We start from the raw sequence: 17,923 nt of genomic DNA on the forward strand, positions 1-17,923 counted from the left end.
CTTTTCTTTCCGCTTCCTAAATTAACATTATTTTGAGTTGGTCTTTCATGTGTAATCCCAATAAAATACGATGAATTTTGTCTTCATAATGTGGCAACATGTTGAAAAGGCTCAAAGGACATGAATACATGATGCAATGAAGTTCCTCAACCAAGCCGATTCAGAGAAAATGATGACCGATGCCTTAATCATTTCCTCTCAGTCCTACACTGATTTTTCTGTAAATGAGAGCTTCTTCAGCTTATAAATCTTGTACTCTAATGCTAAAACCTCGTTCCCAATGCATATTTTTAGCTCAATAAATTTTGAGCAGAAAAAAACTACAGCCTACAGATAAGTGATGAGAAATTTTCTGCTTTCCTTTTTAACCTGTTAAACATTAGGGTCCACTTGGTTAAGGAAAATCATTAAAAGTCCTGTTTTCTCAGGACAGAGAAACAAAAAGCAGGATAAGCTGTGACAAATACACAACGGATGTTCTACATAACACCAGCAGCAAATACTTCCTTCACATAAGTCATTTGATGACTCAGTTGCTTCTGTATAGTGGTATCCAAACATTTTACCAGATGGGCCAAAATTATGAACTTCAAAGCACTTCCATGTCACAAAACATTAGATTTTTTTTAAGCTAAATAATTAAGAAAAACTATTTTTGAGTGATTTTTTTTACTTGCTCAACAATAAACTGAACAAATAGGTCTGAATTTGTAGGAAAGTGATCTATGAACCATTGTTGATCTGAAAAATAAGAATGGCCTCAAGCGTTGGACCTATAATTGGACCATTTTGGGATCTTTTAGCCTACTACATGCCGTCAGACAGGTCCTACTTAAGAGAATTATGGATTTTACAGCTCAGGCAATAATTAGGTCGGGGTGTGACTGGTGACACTGATTTTAAAAATCAGATGTGGAACCAAGCTGTTTTGAATTGGTCTTTTACCTTAATTAATGAAATCAACAGATTCAAACTGCACTTTGTACATACCTAGGTTATCTTTGCCTGATATTAAAATTCATTTAATGATCTGAAACATTTAGGTTTGACAAAAAAGTTTAATCTTTAAGGGGACAACTAGTTTTTCAAACCACTGTAGCCTTTTGATCAGTTCAGCATCAGATCCTCTGTTAAGCTTCATGCTACCTGTTGCTGAGATCTCACCATACTGTCAATTTATTCCTTATTTCTGGAGTTTTTTTTTTGTTAATCATTCATTGTTAAAGCTCACCTGCATCCTGAGGCCTGCTTATCTGCATCTGGGTCCTTAATCATCTACCATTTATGACAGGAGGTCCCCTCTCCAGTGGTTATTTCTCATAATGTTATCTAACGGTTCGGTTACAACTCTGTGGATTGATGTCACCCTTGACCCTTAGTGATGTCTTTTGAATCAGATATATCATGAGGGGACATTTGCTAACTGTTTATTGAAATTTGTCCAAAGGCTCCACAAAATTATCTTAATACATTACAATATACTATATTAGGTTCCCTGAAAGTTCTCAGAAATGTTCACAATACTAAATAAAAGACAGACAACAAAGCTGAAAGTTGTCCAAATGACCACTCACTGTAAGGCGCGTAAATGCACGTAACTTTAAGGCAAACAATTTATTTAGATTTTTTTAGATTTATTTTATTTAGATTCTTAGCCGTTTATCCATCACAAGGTTTAACAGTAAGAAAAGTGAATGTAATTTTCTGGTTGTTAAAGACGATTCTTTACTGGTAGAAAATGGAAGAAGAACTACCAAGATAAGGTATGCTGAAATGGGCAATCATGTTCAAGGGGATGTTTTAACTAATGCAATCTATAAATGTTATTCAAATGACGAAACACTTTTAATTACCCTGCAGCAATTAGGAACAAGAAGAATCCTTACCATCATACTATTGTATATCTGCCTTCTGCTTTAAAGATGTGTAGTTGGAAGGAAATACCATCCCTGCATGGCTCATCTATGCTTTTGATGCCATAGCATATGTAATATGATTTCCAGCCAAACCAGGCTGGCAGATGTGAAAGACAGTATATACAGCGCATACATCCCACTGCTATAAAATGTACATAAATGCTAATCAAATTTTGCAGCAATAACCCAATAAAAAGGCCACCTTATCTCATGCTATGCAGTCAATTTGTCTGCACTGATGAAGATTTACTCAGCTCGGCATACCAAATGCTTGTAGTGGCTTCAACAGGAGGACAGTCTGGGATATTTTCTTATCAGTCATTCATTTTCTACTGCTTATTCCATAGTGGGTCGCAGCAAAGCTGGTGCCTATCTCCAGCAGTCTATGGGCAAGAGGCAGGGTACACCCTGGACAGATCGCCAGTCCATCACAGGGTAACACACAAACAACCACGAACACACTCATTCATACACCTAAGGGCAATTTAGAGTGACCAATTAACCTAACATGCATGTCTTTGGACTGTCGGAGGAAGCCGGAGTACCCGGTGAGAACCCACGCATGCATGGGGAGAACATGCAAACTCCATGCAGAAAGACCCCTGGCCAGGAATTGAACCCAGGACCTTCTTGCTGCAAGGCAACAGTCCTACCAACTGCGCCACCGCAGTTTGGTTAATATGTTCTGACCATTTGGGGGCACTAACACACTGTGTATAGAACATTTTCAGCCCAAGAAGGGCAGTCGATCATTGGGTATGGAAAAAGAAAATAACAAAATAAGACGGTGACATCACAGCAAAAAGTAACTCAGTCTTACACAGAACAATGTAAATTTTACACACATGCAATATACTTCACATACTTCATAGCTTTGACAGGAGTTGCTCTTTTACAATAAATGCTTAATTTCTGAAATTTTAGACTAAGGTAAAACACACTTTGAATACTTCATAATACACAATCAGGCATAACATCATGACCGCTGACAGGTGAAGTGATTACCTCGGTTGTCTCTTCATCATGGTACCTGTTAGTGTTTGGGATATATTAAGGAGCAAGTGATCATTTTTTCCTCAAAGTGAATATTTAGAAGTGAGAAAAACCGACAAATGTAAGAGTTTGCAGTTGACAAAAGCCAAATAGTGATGAGGTAGGCATCCACGTCAGAGCATCTCCAAAAACAAAAATTCTTGTGGGCATTCCAGGTCTGTAGTGGTCTCTGTCTTTCAAAAGTTGTTCAAGGAAAGAACAGTGGTGAACCAGGTCATGGACGGCCGTTGCTGATTGATTCCCTAAGTCCAAACCAACAGACAAGCTGTGGCTCAATGTGCTGAAGCTAAACTTGGTTCAGAAAGAAAGGTGTCGGAATACACCGACAAATTAAGAGTGCATCGTAATTTGTTGCATGTGAGTCTGCATAGCCCCAAATCTTTCAGGGCTTAACAAGTATCCCCTGACTTCTGTGGACTCTTTCAGCAGGATAATGCCTGCCACAAAGAAAATATGCCTCAGGAAAAGATTGAGGAGCACAGACTGTGAGGTGTTCACTTGCACTTCCAATTCCTCCACACCAAAATGAAGCAAAATGTTACAGAATGGGGAGCAGGAGCTCTATTTGTTGAGTTAATTCCTTTCAAAATATTGCAATATTTCACTAGGTCTCCCCTTTGGTCTAAAGGTGAGGCTTGAAGACATGTATTGGTAAAATCTACAAATGCCTCATGAATCTTCAGTGGCACACTGCTAGTAGATACCTTGGCACACAAGAACCAATGGAGTCCATTCATCAACGGGTCACGGATGTCTTGGCATCAACGGGAGTACTACACACCATTTAGACAGATGGTCATAATGTTATGCCTGATCTGTATGTGTGGCAACAATAAGATACGGTTTGAGAACAGCTAAATCTAAATCCATGTCAGGGAAATGATATGTTTACACAATTTACTATTTTACTTCAGATGAAATAGATGATCAAATTTAAAAGACTCAATAAATCAAACCAGCATAGATTTTCGCACAAGAACGAGTCTTTATAGCTGAGGAGGATGGATTTTCAACCCTCTGATTTTATGATCACATTTGTTTTACTAAGATTTCCAAAGTTGAAACAACATGACAGCTTTTGCAGGGTAAGCAGTTGTGAAGACGTGCTATATTAGGGGCTTTTAATGTGAGCACTTATGCAGGAAAACTGAGAGCTAGTTGTTTTCTACGCCGGTCTAATCAGCTGCAGAAAAATTATGCTAACAGTAGTGCCAAGACTGGTGGTAATATTTAGAGTTATGAGTGGAGTTTATCAATAAAAATAACATGAATACGGCTGACATAATACAAATAAACAACTGTTGTAAATTTGACCTATGTGTGTTATTGGCGCTTAACTTTCCATCTTGCGCCATCATGAGGACAAAAAAAAAAAATTAATCAGTTTCAATATTTGATGCTTATTTTAAATATTTCTCATTTTGCATTGCTGTCAGTGTTCTGGAGTTTATGAGAGAGAATATAAAACCGGGACCAGATGAGAGGAAGATGAGAAGGGCATGGATACTTTGCGCATTTAATGGTCTCATTAAGAGGAACAATAGGAGGGGGCTTGATCCTCAACTTACAACCTTTTCAGGAGGGTAGGGGTAGAAGAAACCGGGGGTATGGAAGGAGGAAGAGGAAGAAGAGGAGGGGAAGGGAGTCAGATAGAAACACCGATGGACGTCAAAGCGCTGATGGAGGTCAGAAGGAGCAAATTTATAACCAGATCACATGGATGTTGCAGATTTTCTGCAGACAGGAATGCAGAAAGGAACAAACATGACCCCGACTTAAATAAATAAACCCTCACCATGCCACATACCTAAAATAAATAAAGCATATAAATAAATAAATCAGTGCCGTAGCGTCATCTGCAGTGAGGAGCCTTTCTCTCTCGTCTTGCACCACCTTTCAGCTGAGGAACGAGTCAAGACAGTAAGAGCGGGGCGAGGGCGCATCCGGTTACTGCTGTCAAAATAAAAGCATACTTAATTAAACCACAGTAAAAAATGGTTTATTTACTTCTATAAGTCACGTATTAATATTTTGTTCATCTACAGCATTTTTACAAACACTATAGTTGTATCTACCTTTGTTATTACAAGAATGGTATTCAATCCTATTAAATCCTGATTTTGTATAATAAAAAAATCAGGATTTTATATGAATCACAAAATGTATCCACACATGTCGAACAAGGAGATATAAATTTACATTACAGTGCCTTGCAAAAGTATATTAACTTGTTAAAACCACAAACAAATAAATTGTAATGATTCAAACCAAGGTGGACATATTTATCTTGTAAAGTGTCTTGATTATTATTAGATATGATGATCACCTATCAAACACAGAGATGAAAAATTCATACATTCATCCATTGGACCTGTCTTTCTGCTAAGTGCCAATACTGAATGGTGGAGAGGCTTTCTGTTTGGAGGAAATGGTCTAAAGTCACTTCTGAGATATGTGCAAAAGGTCAAACTCATGTTGTGGTTGCTGGGAAATTTTACTTAGAGCTCAATACCACGTCCCGTTTCTGGTCTTTTTGATGATTATGGCTCACAGCCGATAAAAACTCAACCCCTATACATTTGGTTCCCAAACCACTGCTAATATTCATGTTTGGATAGTACACATTTCAATGAGCTGCAACAACAGTTTATTTATTTCTCCCATATCTCTTGTAAATGGTGAAAGCAGAATAAAATCCCTTGTTTTTAGAAAGGAGAGATGCGACAAGTGGTAGAGGTCAGCCTGCCTGTCTTAGGCCACTGACTCGTCAAACATGGTAGTCACAGCTCTGCATCACCTGACTTGTATAGGAGCAAGATGACTTTGTTGGTCGAGGGAGTGATGCAGTAATGACATATCTCTCGTGAACTTCCCCCAAGCACTCAAAGGGACTTTGCTGCTCAATCCTCTGAAGGTTGTGGTTATCAAAGTTGCTTGCACACCTGTATCTAATACACTTTTTTCTTCCACTCGACTTTCCTCACCACTCAGTGAATAGCCAGCTTCTTTAGCAATGACTTGTTGCGGTTTACCCAGATTTGAGCATCTGGTCAGTTGCACAGATGTTCTGTTATTTTTATAAGAGCTGGAGCCTTCTTGACGCTAATATTAGTGAGGCAAATGCAGTGTAATTTATCCCACCCCAGAATTTCAGAGGGCTTCCTGCATTTTGGTTGGGGTGCTGCATAAAGCAGAGCTGGGAACCATTCATGCACGAACCGCCACTGATCATAACATACAATTTATTTATTAAAAATACTTTTAAAATTGCTTTTCTGTAATGTTTTAATTCCCTAAAAATAAACAAATCCACCTTTTAAAGATATTCTGTCTCACTATGGTGCGCTTGTATATCTATCTAAAGTGAGTTTATAGATTATATAGAAAATCGAGGGACAAATGTTGGTTAACGAACTGTGATTTAATTTGAAAAGGCAATCGGAATCATTTCCTGTCGTCTTGTGCGCTTTGACGCAAATCTCCGAGGAGCTGTAATAACCGGATAACGGGAACCGAGCAGGAGGACGGCAGCAAAACGGATCAGTTCAACAGTCGTATATGTTTATACACAAATACTTCATGCTGTTGTATAACGCGGGCCTCGGGGTTTTCCTCTAAGCGGAGCTGCTCCTTATCCCCTCTCTTTGTCTGGTTTCTCCTCCTCGGAGGTGGAGACGGAGCGCGGCTCGGCGGAGGACCTGCACATGTCGGCTCCGTCTGTTTCTCCGCCCTGATAACGGCTGGAGGACGGCAGCAGCAGCAGCAGCAGCAGCAGCAGGAGGAGGAGGTGGAGAACAATCGCCAAGCTGTAAGGAGCCTAATATATAAATATATATAAACATATTAATAAGGGAAGGGTGAGACAATCAGGAGAGGATGCGATAAAAACAAGAGAGAAGGACAACAGTGATGCGGCAGCCAAGGTGGGCCCAGATTGATGATTTTATGATATCATCATCCACCACCAGGACCGGACACTGATCATTTTATCAGGAGGATAAACCACAGACTGGTCGGGAATCTGTTTATTTCTCTGGGATAATCAGGAGGCGCTCTGTTTTATTTACCAGGCTGTATTATTCTGAATGAACATCCATATTTAGGCCGATGACTGACGCCAGCACAGCAGCAGAGGTGTGTGTCTGAGCATCACTGGGAATGATCCACAAGCCATTTTTTATCTGTGCGTGAAACAAACCAGGAGATTGAGGGGATGCTGCCATCAGTCCGGCTCTCATAGAGGCTCAAATCAGGACTGGACCTCCAGAAATATTTTAACCCCCTCCTCCTCATCCGCCTCTGCTCCTCGTACACCACCCCTTCAGCGCCTATTCACCCTAATCAACTGATTATCCATCTGTGATTCACAAAGCCACCCACTCCATCCATTCATCCATCCATCCTCCTTAAACGCCACTTTTACGCGCTCCGCGTCTGCAGCCGTCATGGAGACCACTAAGCTGCCCCCGTCCAGCCCCTCCTCGCCGACCACCAGCTTCTCGGTGCCGTCCGCAGAGAAGGTGGATGGCTTTCCGCGCAGGTCCATGCGCAGAGCGCGGCAGAGGAGGTCCCACAGCTCGTCCCAGTTCCGCTACCAGAGCTCCCAGGTGGAGCTCACCCCGCTGCCCCTGCTCAAAGGTGAGAGAGAGAGACACACGTACAGCAGACATCCGGTCAATGTCACAACACAAAGAGTCCCAGTTTAGTCTGCACTGTTTTTCACTGCAAACCTCACACAGATGAAACCCACTTGAATGAGCCAAAATGATCCACCCACTGATAGTCTCTATCTTCTATTCTTAGCTTTATTTTTATTTTATCAGACTCAAAGGGAAGGCGATCTTCCCAACTAGCAGGGCTGGATTTATGAGGATGTGGGCCCATGGACTAGAGTTTCAAGTGTCTTTTATGCATGCAAATTACAATACAGGTACATCACAATAAAAATATCATCCATCAGTTCAAAATGTGAAGGCATGAAAACCCAATATTCAGTTTCTCCCAAAATTAGAATACCACATAAGGCAAATAAAAAATAAGTTTTAATCCAGAAATGTCAGCCTGCTGAAAAATATTTCCATGTACTGTACAGTATATGCTTCAATACTTGGTCAGGGCTTCTTTTGCATGACTCACTGCATCAATGCGGCATAGCATGGAGGTGATCAGCTGCATTCCAAATCTAGTTAATCTCACCTAATCTCTTAAATTGGCTTTGCCTCCTAATCCTCTCAAAGTTGTGCTTTTGCTCCATTTTCACCACACGTTTTTCTTCCACTTAACTTTCCATTAATATGCTTGGATACAGTTTGCCTCAACCAACCAGCTTCTTTAGCAGTGACCTTTTGTAGCTTACCTTCCTTGTGGGGAATGTCATCTGTCAAGTCAGCAGTCCCAACATGGCTGTAACATAATATTTCTGGATCAAAGATCCTTTTTTATTCTTACGTCATCAAATTCTCAGGGTAACAGATTTTTTTTTTTCAGTAGCTATAAGCCATAATAAAATGAACAGAAATAAACCTTTAAAATATGTCACTGTGTGTTATGAATCTATATAACTTATAAGATTGTCATTTTGACTTTAATTACTGATGTAAATTGAAGATTATTTTGTCTCATAAAGAACCTCGTAATGGCACCTGCTGTGACTATAAACTAAACTGAACTCCTGAATTGAATTAAACTCCTTTAAGACTTCCTCTGCCATTCCTGGGGTGGAGCAGTATCATTTTGTCAGTGGCGAGTCTGTTTGGGAAGAGAACTGCAGCGTTAAAAAAAATAAATGTCTACCCTATTTGATCATTTCATTCATTCTCCATTTTGTACGTTTGCAGTTAAACTTGTTTGTACCCAGATGGTGTCATCTGTGGATAGATGTTCATGACTGACCATCCACACGCAACCAAATGTTTTTATTACAATCTACTGCAAGGAAATGTTGTTATGTGACTTTAATAAATAATATCTATCAGTAGGAGGGTGCTTAGAGGGATTTTAGTATGATCAGAGGTTGTACTCCACCCCCAAACAAACAGGGATAACAATTAAAACACATGAGAATTGGATGTAATTCATAGTTTTCACATGATAATATAGAGATCTGAATTAAATTATATGTGAGATTTCAAAATTTTCTATCTCTATAATTTTAATAAAACATTTTTATACTCTATTATTGCTGCAAATATTTAACTACAATTCTTAGCATTTTTATTTCCTAAAAAGTTATTTATAAACACGATATAATGTCTAGGAATGTGTTGATAAAAAAAAAGTGGAATGCAAAGAAAAAGGTTTGTAGCATTAGCTGGAAGGGGGCCATGGTCACGTCTGAGGTGCTCGGGGTCACGGGGTCAAGAGTTAGGCTATGACTAGTATGGGCATTATTTCTAATCGAGTGCATTTAACCCAGTGTCAGGTCAGTGTCACAGTGGCAGGTCAGGGTGGGTCATAGGGACTGAAATTTCATCACACATTTTTTCTTGATTTTATCTTAGTGATGATTTAAAAAACATTTAGATAGTCTAGTTTTTAAAGTATTGTTTGGCAAAATATGGACAATGGTTTATGCATTTACCATGAAGGATGTCCACGGATGTTGACTCTTTGGAGGGATGTGTCGGTAGAGAGACATAAAGCTTTTCGTGAGCCACTGTTACCCTTCATTAAATCACAACACCATAAGACATCAGTTTATCTCCCTGACGGATTGACTTGGGAATTGGGAGAAACAACCCCTTCATCAAAACACCCCTTTCCCCCTTCCCTCTGCTGTGGACAGAACACGCTTTCTAATCGCCACATTGACATGAAATACATAAACATGAGTAACCCTTGTGCTGAACTGCATGAAGATCTCGACATGCAGAGTAGTAGGACATGCTTCATAAAGACAGGCGGAGCTGCCCTACCAGCAGATCTGTTGTTGCCATAGTTCTGGTCCCACAGCTCCTGTAAATACACAGAGGCCACTTTTAATTTACCCGAAGGCAAAAGGTAACAAAGGATGTAGAATCAGCTTGCGGTGATGCATGTTTGTTTTCTTTTCTCTACTTGGTCACAGAGAGCAGTTCATATATTAAAAAACTGCACAGTTGCTTTAGCAGAAGATTTTTCCATAGCAGAATTTGTGTTTATGCAGTGAGGTACATGACAAAGTAATCAATATTTTTGTACCTTTTCTTTTCGGTCAGTGAGCCAACAAGCTCCATCCTTTCTTGTACATTTGCTGTTCTGCCCCTCATGTGCTTCATGTATTCTTGTCAACACACAGGCCGATCGTATGTGTTTTTATTTGCCTCTAACCCCTCTCTATAAACCCGCTCCTACTTTGGTGTAGTCGGCAATCTCTTCCCATTAACTGTCAACAGAGAGAAAACGTTTCTGCTTTCAGAGATGCTCTGAGGTGCACATGCCCCTGTGTCTGTCCTCCCTTATGTGTTTTTACACATCATTTCCCTTATCTTTAACTTCCCGTCAGGGAGGCGTAAAGTGCAGTCTAGTGATGGGATGGTTTTTATTGCACCTTTTAGGTTAGCTCTGGCTTGGCATACATATATACATACATACATACATACATATGCTGCTGCAGACATCTAACAGCAGGAAGGAGTCCCGGTTATTATGGCTGCTGCACTGATGCAGCACTGTTTCCGGATCCCCAGGAAAATATCTTAACAAGATCCTGCAGCAGCAGTGGGTGTTTATAGCGGGGAAGTCTCTCACAGGCAGTATGTGGGCCAAGTGTGGACATACCTGTGCACACCCTCCCCTCATGTACATAACATCCCTTCTGCTGATTTTAGGACCTTATTAACAGCAGAAACAGCATCAAATGTACTGTAGAGCAAATAGTTACTGCTGCCTCTTTTCTGCAGACTAATGAAACAGAGGAATGACGAAATGATTTGACATTTAACACTTAAGATGCATTACAGTCTGTTATAACAGCTTCAATCAGAGGTAGACAGCGTAATTAATGTTTAGGTAAATGCTAATTAGCAACTTGTAGAGACAACACCCATTTTGCAGCCATCAACAAGCTTTATGAAGGCATACGTCTGGCCAGACCTCGTTGTGAGGCATAGTCCATAAGAGTTAATAGGGTTGAGAATGTGGCTGTTCCAGAAGCTTTTGTTAGTTTTATTCAGGTCAAAACTACTTTTGTTTTGTTTTTGGGATAATTTTCCACTTCTGTCCTAGGATAAACCATCCAGCTGTTGATCTGTGGTGGAATTAAAGAATTTGAACCTAGTCCTCTTTATTTTCCTCATTGCAACAGCAAAAGAGTTGCCAATATCCAGCTAGATTTTTTGCTAAAAGCTGTTTGATGTCTACAAAACACCTTTAATTAAGGAGCAACATACTAAGGGTTATATTACTGGGATTGTATTTATATAGTTTGTGCCTGTATTTATAATTTTGACTTCCTGTGGAATAGAGAAAATCCTCAAGAAAATGAAAGTTGTTCACCCAATTCTTGTTTTTTAAAAAGCACTTAAGTTGTTTGTTGTGCTATCCAAAAATAACAGTTCAGTTGCATCATTTAAAGCCCACAATTTACGTCTCATTCTTGATGAGTGTATCGAAACTTCCCAGTGGATTCATACATGTAGTAAATGTGTTCCTATTTAGCTCTGCCATCGTCTGACGGTTTGAAGGCAGAAAGTGGATCATAAATCAGATCCTTTTATGGTTTTTTTCTAAAATGACAAGCAATAAAACCAGTGTGATATAATCCAAGTCAACTCTGCTTGTAATATAAAAACTGCCATTAAAAAAAGACACTGTTGACCTTAAGAAAAACAAGTTAAAAAAGAGGAAAATAAAAGCAACTTGAGGGTGAATTCCTCGGCCAAACGGACCACAGTATTTCCAGAAGTATTTTGGAAATGGTCGGCGGAAAAGCGTAGGAAGGTGGATTTTCAAGGTCAGGAGTTACTGTTGGTTTCCTGTTTGTAAGGTCAAGCCAGGTATGTTGGGACTTTAGGTAATTTGGTAAGGGTTAAGTTACGAGCATCACTAACATTGGCTGGCTTGGACTGCAAAAGTGATATAAACACATCTAGGATCTAGTAGGGTATCAGAGCAACCATGTTTTGTTTAGAAATTTTAAATTAGTACATTTTCTTGCTCCAAATCATCAAATCATACAGTGTAATTTGAAACGTGTATTAGGTAGCTTAGAACAGAACTTAAAGGATGTAAAATGAAATGTATCACTGAAAATAACAAAATTTAAAAAAGTTGGCACATGCCTTAAATATCACACCAACAGTGGAGCAAAGCATTCGTATGGTAAAAGAAGTTTATACCAATGCTTTCATTATTTTAAATGATTCCTTTTATGTTTCATTTAGGGGTGCACCGATTGCAGTTTTCTGGCCGATCACAGATTATGATCTTTGAAGACCCTGACCTGCCTATATCGATTTTGCCCGATACCAATTTTTTAAATAATTGACATTGTCAGGTGTTATAAGGTCACAATACACCTTCAAAGTTCCAATCTTATTTTATTCAATTGAAAAATACCTGTGAAACAATACAAACGTGTTTTAACTGCACATGAGGCAGAGCTCTCAAATATAAAGGAAACATTTAGAGCATTGCAGTTCCTTTAATCTTTCATTTTCCACATTTTAAAAAGAAACAAAACAACAGGTTAGACAATAAGATAAGATCGGTGGATAAGATTGGTTTCACATGTAAGTATCAGCTGATCACCGATCTCGCAAAATTAAGGAAATTGGGGCCCAATTGATCAGCCAGGCGATCCATTGGTGCACCCCTAGTTTTAGTGTATGTAAATGAGGAGTGAGTAGAAAGAGGAAATGCAAAAAAAAAAAAAAAAACACGAAAGAAAACAGATTAAATTAGTTTGGCAGAAGTAAAACAAGTGGAAGAAGTGCAGGATGAGATAGAGGAGTCAGACTACAGCCCTAGTAATAAGACGTTGCTAATTTTACTTTTCAAATATGGGTAAAACATGTCCTACAGGGACACAGACACAATGCAGAATGGAAGAGTCTTTAATCACCATCATGCTTACTGCTAAAACTAATGGCCTAAACTGTAACTGTATCCCAAATTGCCAAACATGACATTTAAAATCTGTTTGTTTTATGTCAACTACAACAAAATGATGAACCACACTGTGAAAACAATATGATTCATAAAGACATTTTTCACATAAATTGAGTCAACACCTTGAGGAATTCAAAAATGTATTCAGTTACTTTTTAAACGTGATTTAAAACTACAAACAAAACAAAAAGCATCCCAGGAAATCTGAAATTACCCCATGATATTCTAATTTTGCTACTGTTAAAATATATGTAAAATATATGTTTTTTTTTCTGTTGTTTTAATAAATGTGGTTAAATTTAATGTGTTCTTAGTAAAATGTTAAAACCTACATGTGACATCTGGCTTTTGAGTTCAACTGAAACATGTTTAATCTGGATTCATAACCACGATAAACACCCCAGCTCTGGCTCTGCTGGGAGCACATGCTCACGTTTCAATGAGAATGCTGCACTTTAAGCTGCAAGACTGGGTTCAGCTGATGTGTTCATTGCAGAAACATGTTGCAGACATTGATTATGACCTCAGTTCCAACTGTATGTGTATAAGTTTGGGTTGCATTGGTTTAATTTTTGCTTTATTGTGTATTTTTGTTCAATTGTTAATGATTTCTTCTCGTTTTTCTTGCAAAGTGTCATTTGTTGTGAACTGCCACTATATAAAAAACAAATTGAACCCTCAGGTAGCCAATAATTTCTGTAACACCAACATCATTGCTTAATATTAATCCTCTGTACAGACGGTAAAGGATGATGACAAAGCATCACACTGATTGTAAGGTGATGATTATCAAACCAGTGGATGCTCTAAGGTGCTCTGGCTGCTTGTTTATGGGTTTTACGTGGATTTCCTCCTCAGGTTAGGAGGCTTGGTGATGCCAAACTTGTTAAAGAAACAAGTCCTGTGATATGAGCGTTGATGTGGCTTGGATGTGCTGTGTCCCTGTCCCTAAGTCAGCTGGGATGGGCTCCAGCCCCCCACTGGTATGGTTAAAAGACAGATAATTTAATCTTGAAGAGAGATACTATCTTTGTGAGTCTCTACTATCTGGAAGGCTGAACTGGCCGATAGAAAGAGCTGCAGGGTTGATCGAAGCAGCCTACTAATCAATAGGTGATGGCTGAAGGATACCAGGTCCATATAATATGTTTTACATTGGATTCTTGTTTGGCCACTGGCTTAAAGCATCTCTACATATACTTACAGTACAGCCACCTATTTGCAAAATATGCCTCCCTGTGTCCTCAAATTCAAACAAAACAACCTGAGGTGAACAAAATAAGGGTTTTCCATGTGTGGTTAAGTGGTGAAAAAGGAAAATAGTCTGGTTTTATTCCCTTTCCCAGTGTCAGCATGATAAATATGGGAAGTTCATTTAACCAGTGTGCTGTTTGTTTATAGTGACTTTAAAGTAAAACAAATTCACTTCATCATCTCAATTTTTGTGATAAAACTGGAGATTTTAAATACGTACAGATAGACCCAAATGAGATGAATATCAAAGCCACATTGAAGCCGCTCACTGATGTTTTAAGAAGAACAAGATAAGTTCTGACATTTGAAAAATCTGCTTTCACGCAGTTACCGAACCTCCACATGGATTTAAAACTGTTTTCCTGTTTGAGTAATTAGAAAGGCAAGCTGAAAGCTCATCCTCCGCCATGGGCTGATGATCTTTTTCTCAGTGTAAAAGAAAGCGGTATGCACCAAAATAAATATATAGGGTTCTTCTGTTTTAGTATAAACCTGCACAGAGTAAAGTAAATAGCAATGAAAACACGCTGCTGCCCCAGCTGTGTCGGCAACAGGGTAAACAAACTGGGAGGCGGTGTCCAGTAAAGCAAAGGTGTTCAGGGTTCTGGAAAGTAGCCAAATGGATCTATCTGCTCACTGTGGATTACACAAATTGGATAGCAGTCCCAAACCTAAAGAACATTCATTTTACATAACAGAGATACAACACAGGCCTGTCAAAGTTTAGAACAGGTGATATACTGTAAAACCAAGCTGTTGGTTGCAGATTTATCAGTTCATTTCTGTGAGGGTTCTCCGCTCCGTGCTGTTCAGTTTTACTGCAGCTCACAGTCTAACAGCCCCATACCTCAGCGCCTCTCCTCCAGCTTCCCCAGGGACCACTGACATCTGTTTAGTTTCCCGGTCACAGGTTTTGGGCTGTCTCTGACAGGCTAAACCAGACTTAAGGTCATATTTGTGCTCATTATGCATTCAGAAGGCCAGTAGAGGTTTGCTCATAAACCCCTGACACAGTGTGTACAAATGTGGACCCAGAAGCACTTTCTGATCTGTCATCCTAATGATCAGAAGACAGTAATGGAGGAAAGAAAGGTTCCAAGACTGTCAATACAGACAATGGAAAAATGTACTTCCCATGGTACAGGAGCTTGAAGAACCACCTTTAGCAGTTGTCGTTTTCATGTTTATGACTCTATTAGGCTCTCACACTGTTGCGGAGGAGTCTTGTTCCGGCCTTTGTTAAGTTTTAAGATATTTATGGACAGCTCAAGGTCCCATGACAGGATTTCAAACTGATTGAAGTCTTTAACTTTGACTGGGCCATTGCAAAACCTTGATTCTTTTTGATTTTTGTGTTGTTGTTTTTCAGTTTTCAACCATTTTGTTGTAGCTTGGCTGCTGTATCTGGGATCATTATCTTGTTAATGACACAGTTTGGGTCAAACCTCAGCTGTCAAAAAGATGGCCTCACTTTTCTAATAGAATACTATACTATACTATAGATACTATACTATCTACTTGCTGTAGAGAGGAGCTTGGGGTCAACTGAATGACTTCAAAGTGCCTAGGTTAAATTGCTCCGAAATGAGCCCGATCATCACCCTTCCACCACCATGCTTGACAGTTGATTTGAGTGTTGTTTTTCTTTTACTGGTATGATGCGTTTTAGTTTTCTCCTGCAGTTTGAGGTGAAACTTGTTTTTTTTTTACAGTTTCTCTGAGCATTGCACAGTCTGACCTTGTGAATTTGCCAGGAAGGCTGGTAACTGTCTTAAATTATTTCCACTTGTGAAAAATCTTTTGCACTGTCAAATAATAAACTGCAAATTGTTTGGAAATTTTCTTATAACTCTTCTTACATTAAAGGGCAGCAAGAATCGCTTATCTAAGGTCATTGCTGATGTCTTTCTAACCTTGCATTAACAAACAAATGAATTATCTAAACCAAGCAGAAAGGATGTAGTTAGTTTTTCCCATGACTGTCAAGAGAGTCTTAAGGTACATTTGACAAGGCAACGTAAGATTCTAGTCCCTCTGCAGCTCATTAGCAGCCTCTTTACTAATCTCGGCGTATTTTGTGAGACCTGCAGTAGATGTAGAATATCAGCAGCAGATGATCATATTAGTAATTGGCGATATACTGCACTGACTATACCCTAAGAGGAAAATATGATGAAAATGTTCAGATTTGGGGCTAGTGCAGATTTTTGCACTGTTACCTTGCAGCATGAAGGTCCTAGGTTTTACTCCCTTCTGGGGGTCTTTCTGCATGGAGTTTGCATGTTGTCCCTGTGCATGCGTGGGTTCTCTCCGGGTACTCCGGCTTGCTCCCACAGTTTAAAAACACGACTATTAGGCTAATTTTCTCTCTAGACTGGTGAACTGTCCAAAGTGTACCCTGCCTCTTGCCCAATGACCGCCTGAGATAGGTACCAGCTCCCCATATGACTCTGCAAGGCCAAGCGGGTATGGACTGTGGATGGTTGTTCAGATTTGCCTTAAGATTTATATACTTTTAAACACATTTGTACAGTTTCCCCATAGCTTAAATACCTCATCAACAAGCATAGCAAACACTCTGTAGAGGTATAATTGCCATGTGTTTAAAATGTTAGTGTGTTCAATGAATCCTTAGTGAAGGTAAAAATGTCCTACAACAGGCAGACAGCTATGATTAACTTGGAGTGTGGGAATATTTTTGACCTTTTTGGGTTTCATTATGTATTATTTCAGTAATCATATTCTGAAAAGCCCGAGGATCAAAACTGACATAACTGTCCTTGTCAAATATTTATTAAAGGCCTAACTGGGTGTTTGTTTTGCATGCTTAATATAAAATGTAATTGTATGACATGTTTTTGGACAGTTTTGGGCTCTTGGGGAATATTGCCGCCGCTAGCATCACAAACCGAAAGATAAAACACACAAAGCAGACATTCAGTTTGTCCAAACAATCACTCATTATGATTTTTACTTTCACTCAATTATAAAACTGTAGGCTCGATCATAGGGGTAATCAAGCTTTTTGGAGCTGTTGCCATTCGATTGTGGAACCGACATTCCACAATCAATACTAGACTGGCACACACTTAAATCCTGCCTAAAAACACACTTTCCACTGGCGTCTGAATCAGTTTAAGAGTGGATTACTAAAAAAATTATTGGTGTTCATTTCGCTGTAATATTTTGTTACTTTTCATATTCTTTCTAGTTTTTTGATCTCATAAGTCTGTTGTATTGTATTTTTAATATCTTCTCTAGTTTTCTTTTCTGCCATTTTATGTACAGTACTTTGGTTAACGGCAGTTGTTTTTCTAAATCTCCATTACAGATCAATGTTAACATTTAAATTTAAATCAAAAATGTTAGTGTACACAAGCCTGTTAAATTGGTTAGAAACTGAGACGAGGTAAAAAATAGGACTGTGATGAATAATTTTATACCTTTAATAATCTGCACAACTGAACTGTAAGTGAACTGAAAACTTATAGGGTAAAAACAAAACACTAGAATAATGAGGGTTCACCAATGAGGGTTTGCACCGTTACACCCAGGAATGTGGCTGTGTTCAGAATTAACCCTTACAACGAAACCCATGTTAGATACGAGTC

General features: G+C 39.1%; 1 protein-coding gene across 1 annotated transcript in view; it reads left to right on the top strand.

Moving 5' to 3' along the window:
* The first annotated feature begins 6,456 nt into the window (after positions 1–6,456).
* Positions 6,457–17,923, top strand: part of ppp2r5b (protein phosphatase 2, regulatory subunit B', beta) — a 57,799-nt gene continuing 46,332 nt past the window's right edge. The window contains exon 1 of the mRNA XM_047385069.1: positions 6,457–7,607. Within this exon, the coding sequence (XP_047241025.1) occupies positions 7,415–7,607 (193 nt within the window). The 5' untranslated portion in view covers positions 6,457–7,414. The remainder of the gene's footprint in view (positions 7,608–17,923) is intronic.

Source organism: Girardinichthys multiradiatus, chromosome 14 (assembly GCF_021462225.1).
Source record: "Girardinichthys multiradiatus isolate DD_20200921_A chromosome 14, DD_fGirMul_XY1, whole genome shotgun sequence".
NCBI classification, from domain to species: Eukaryota; Metazoa; Chordata; class Actinopteri; order Cyprinodontiformes; family Goodeidae; genus Girardinichthys; species Girardinichthys multiradiatus.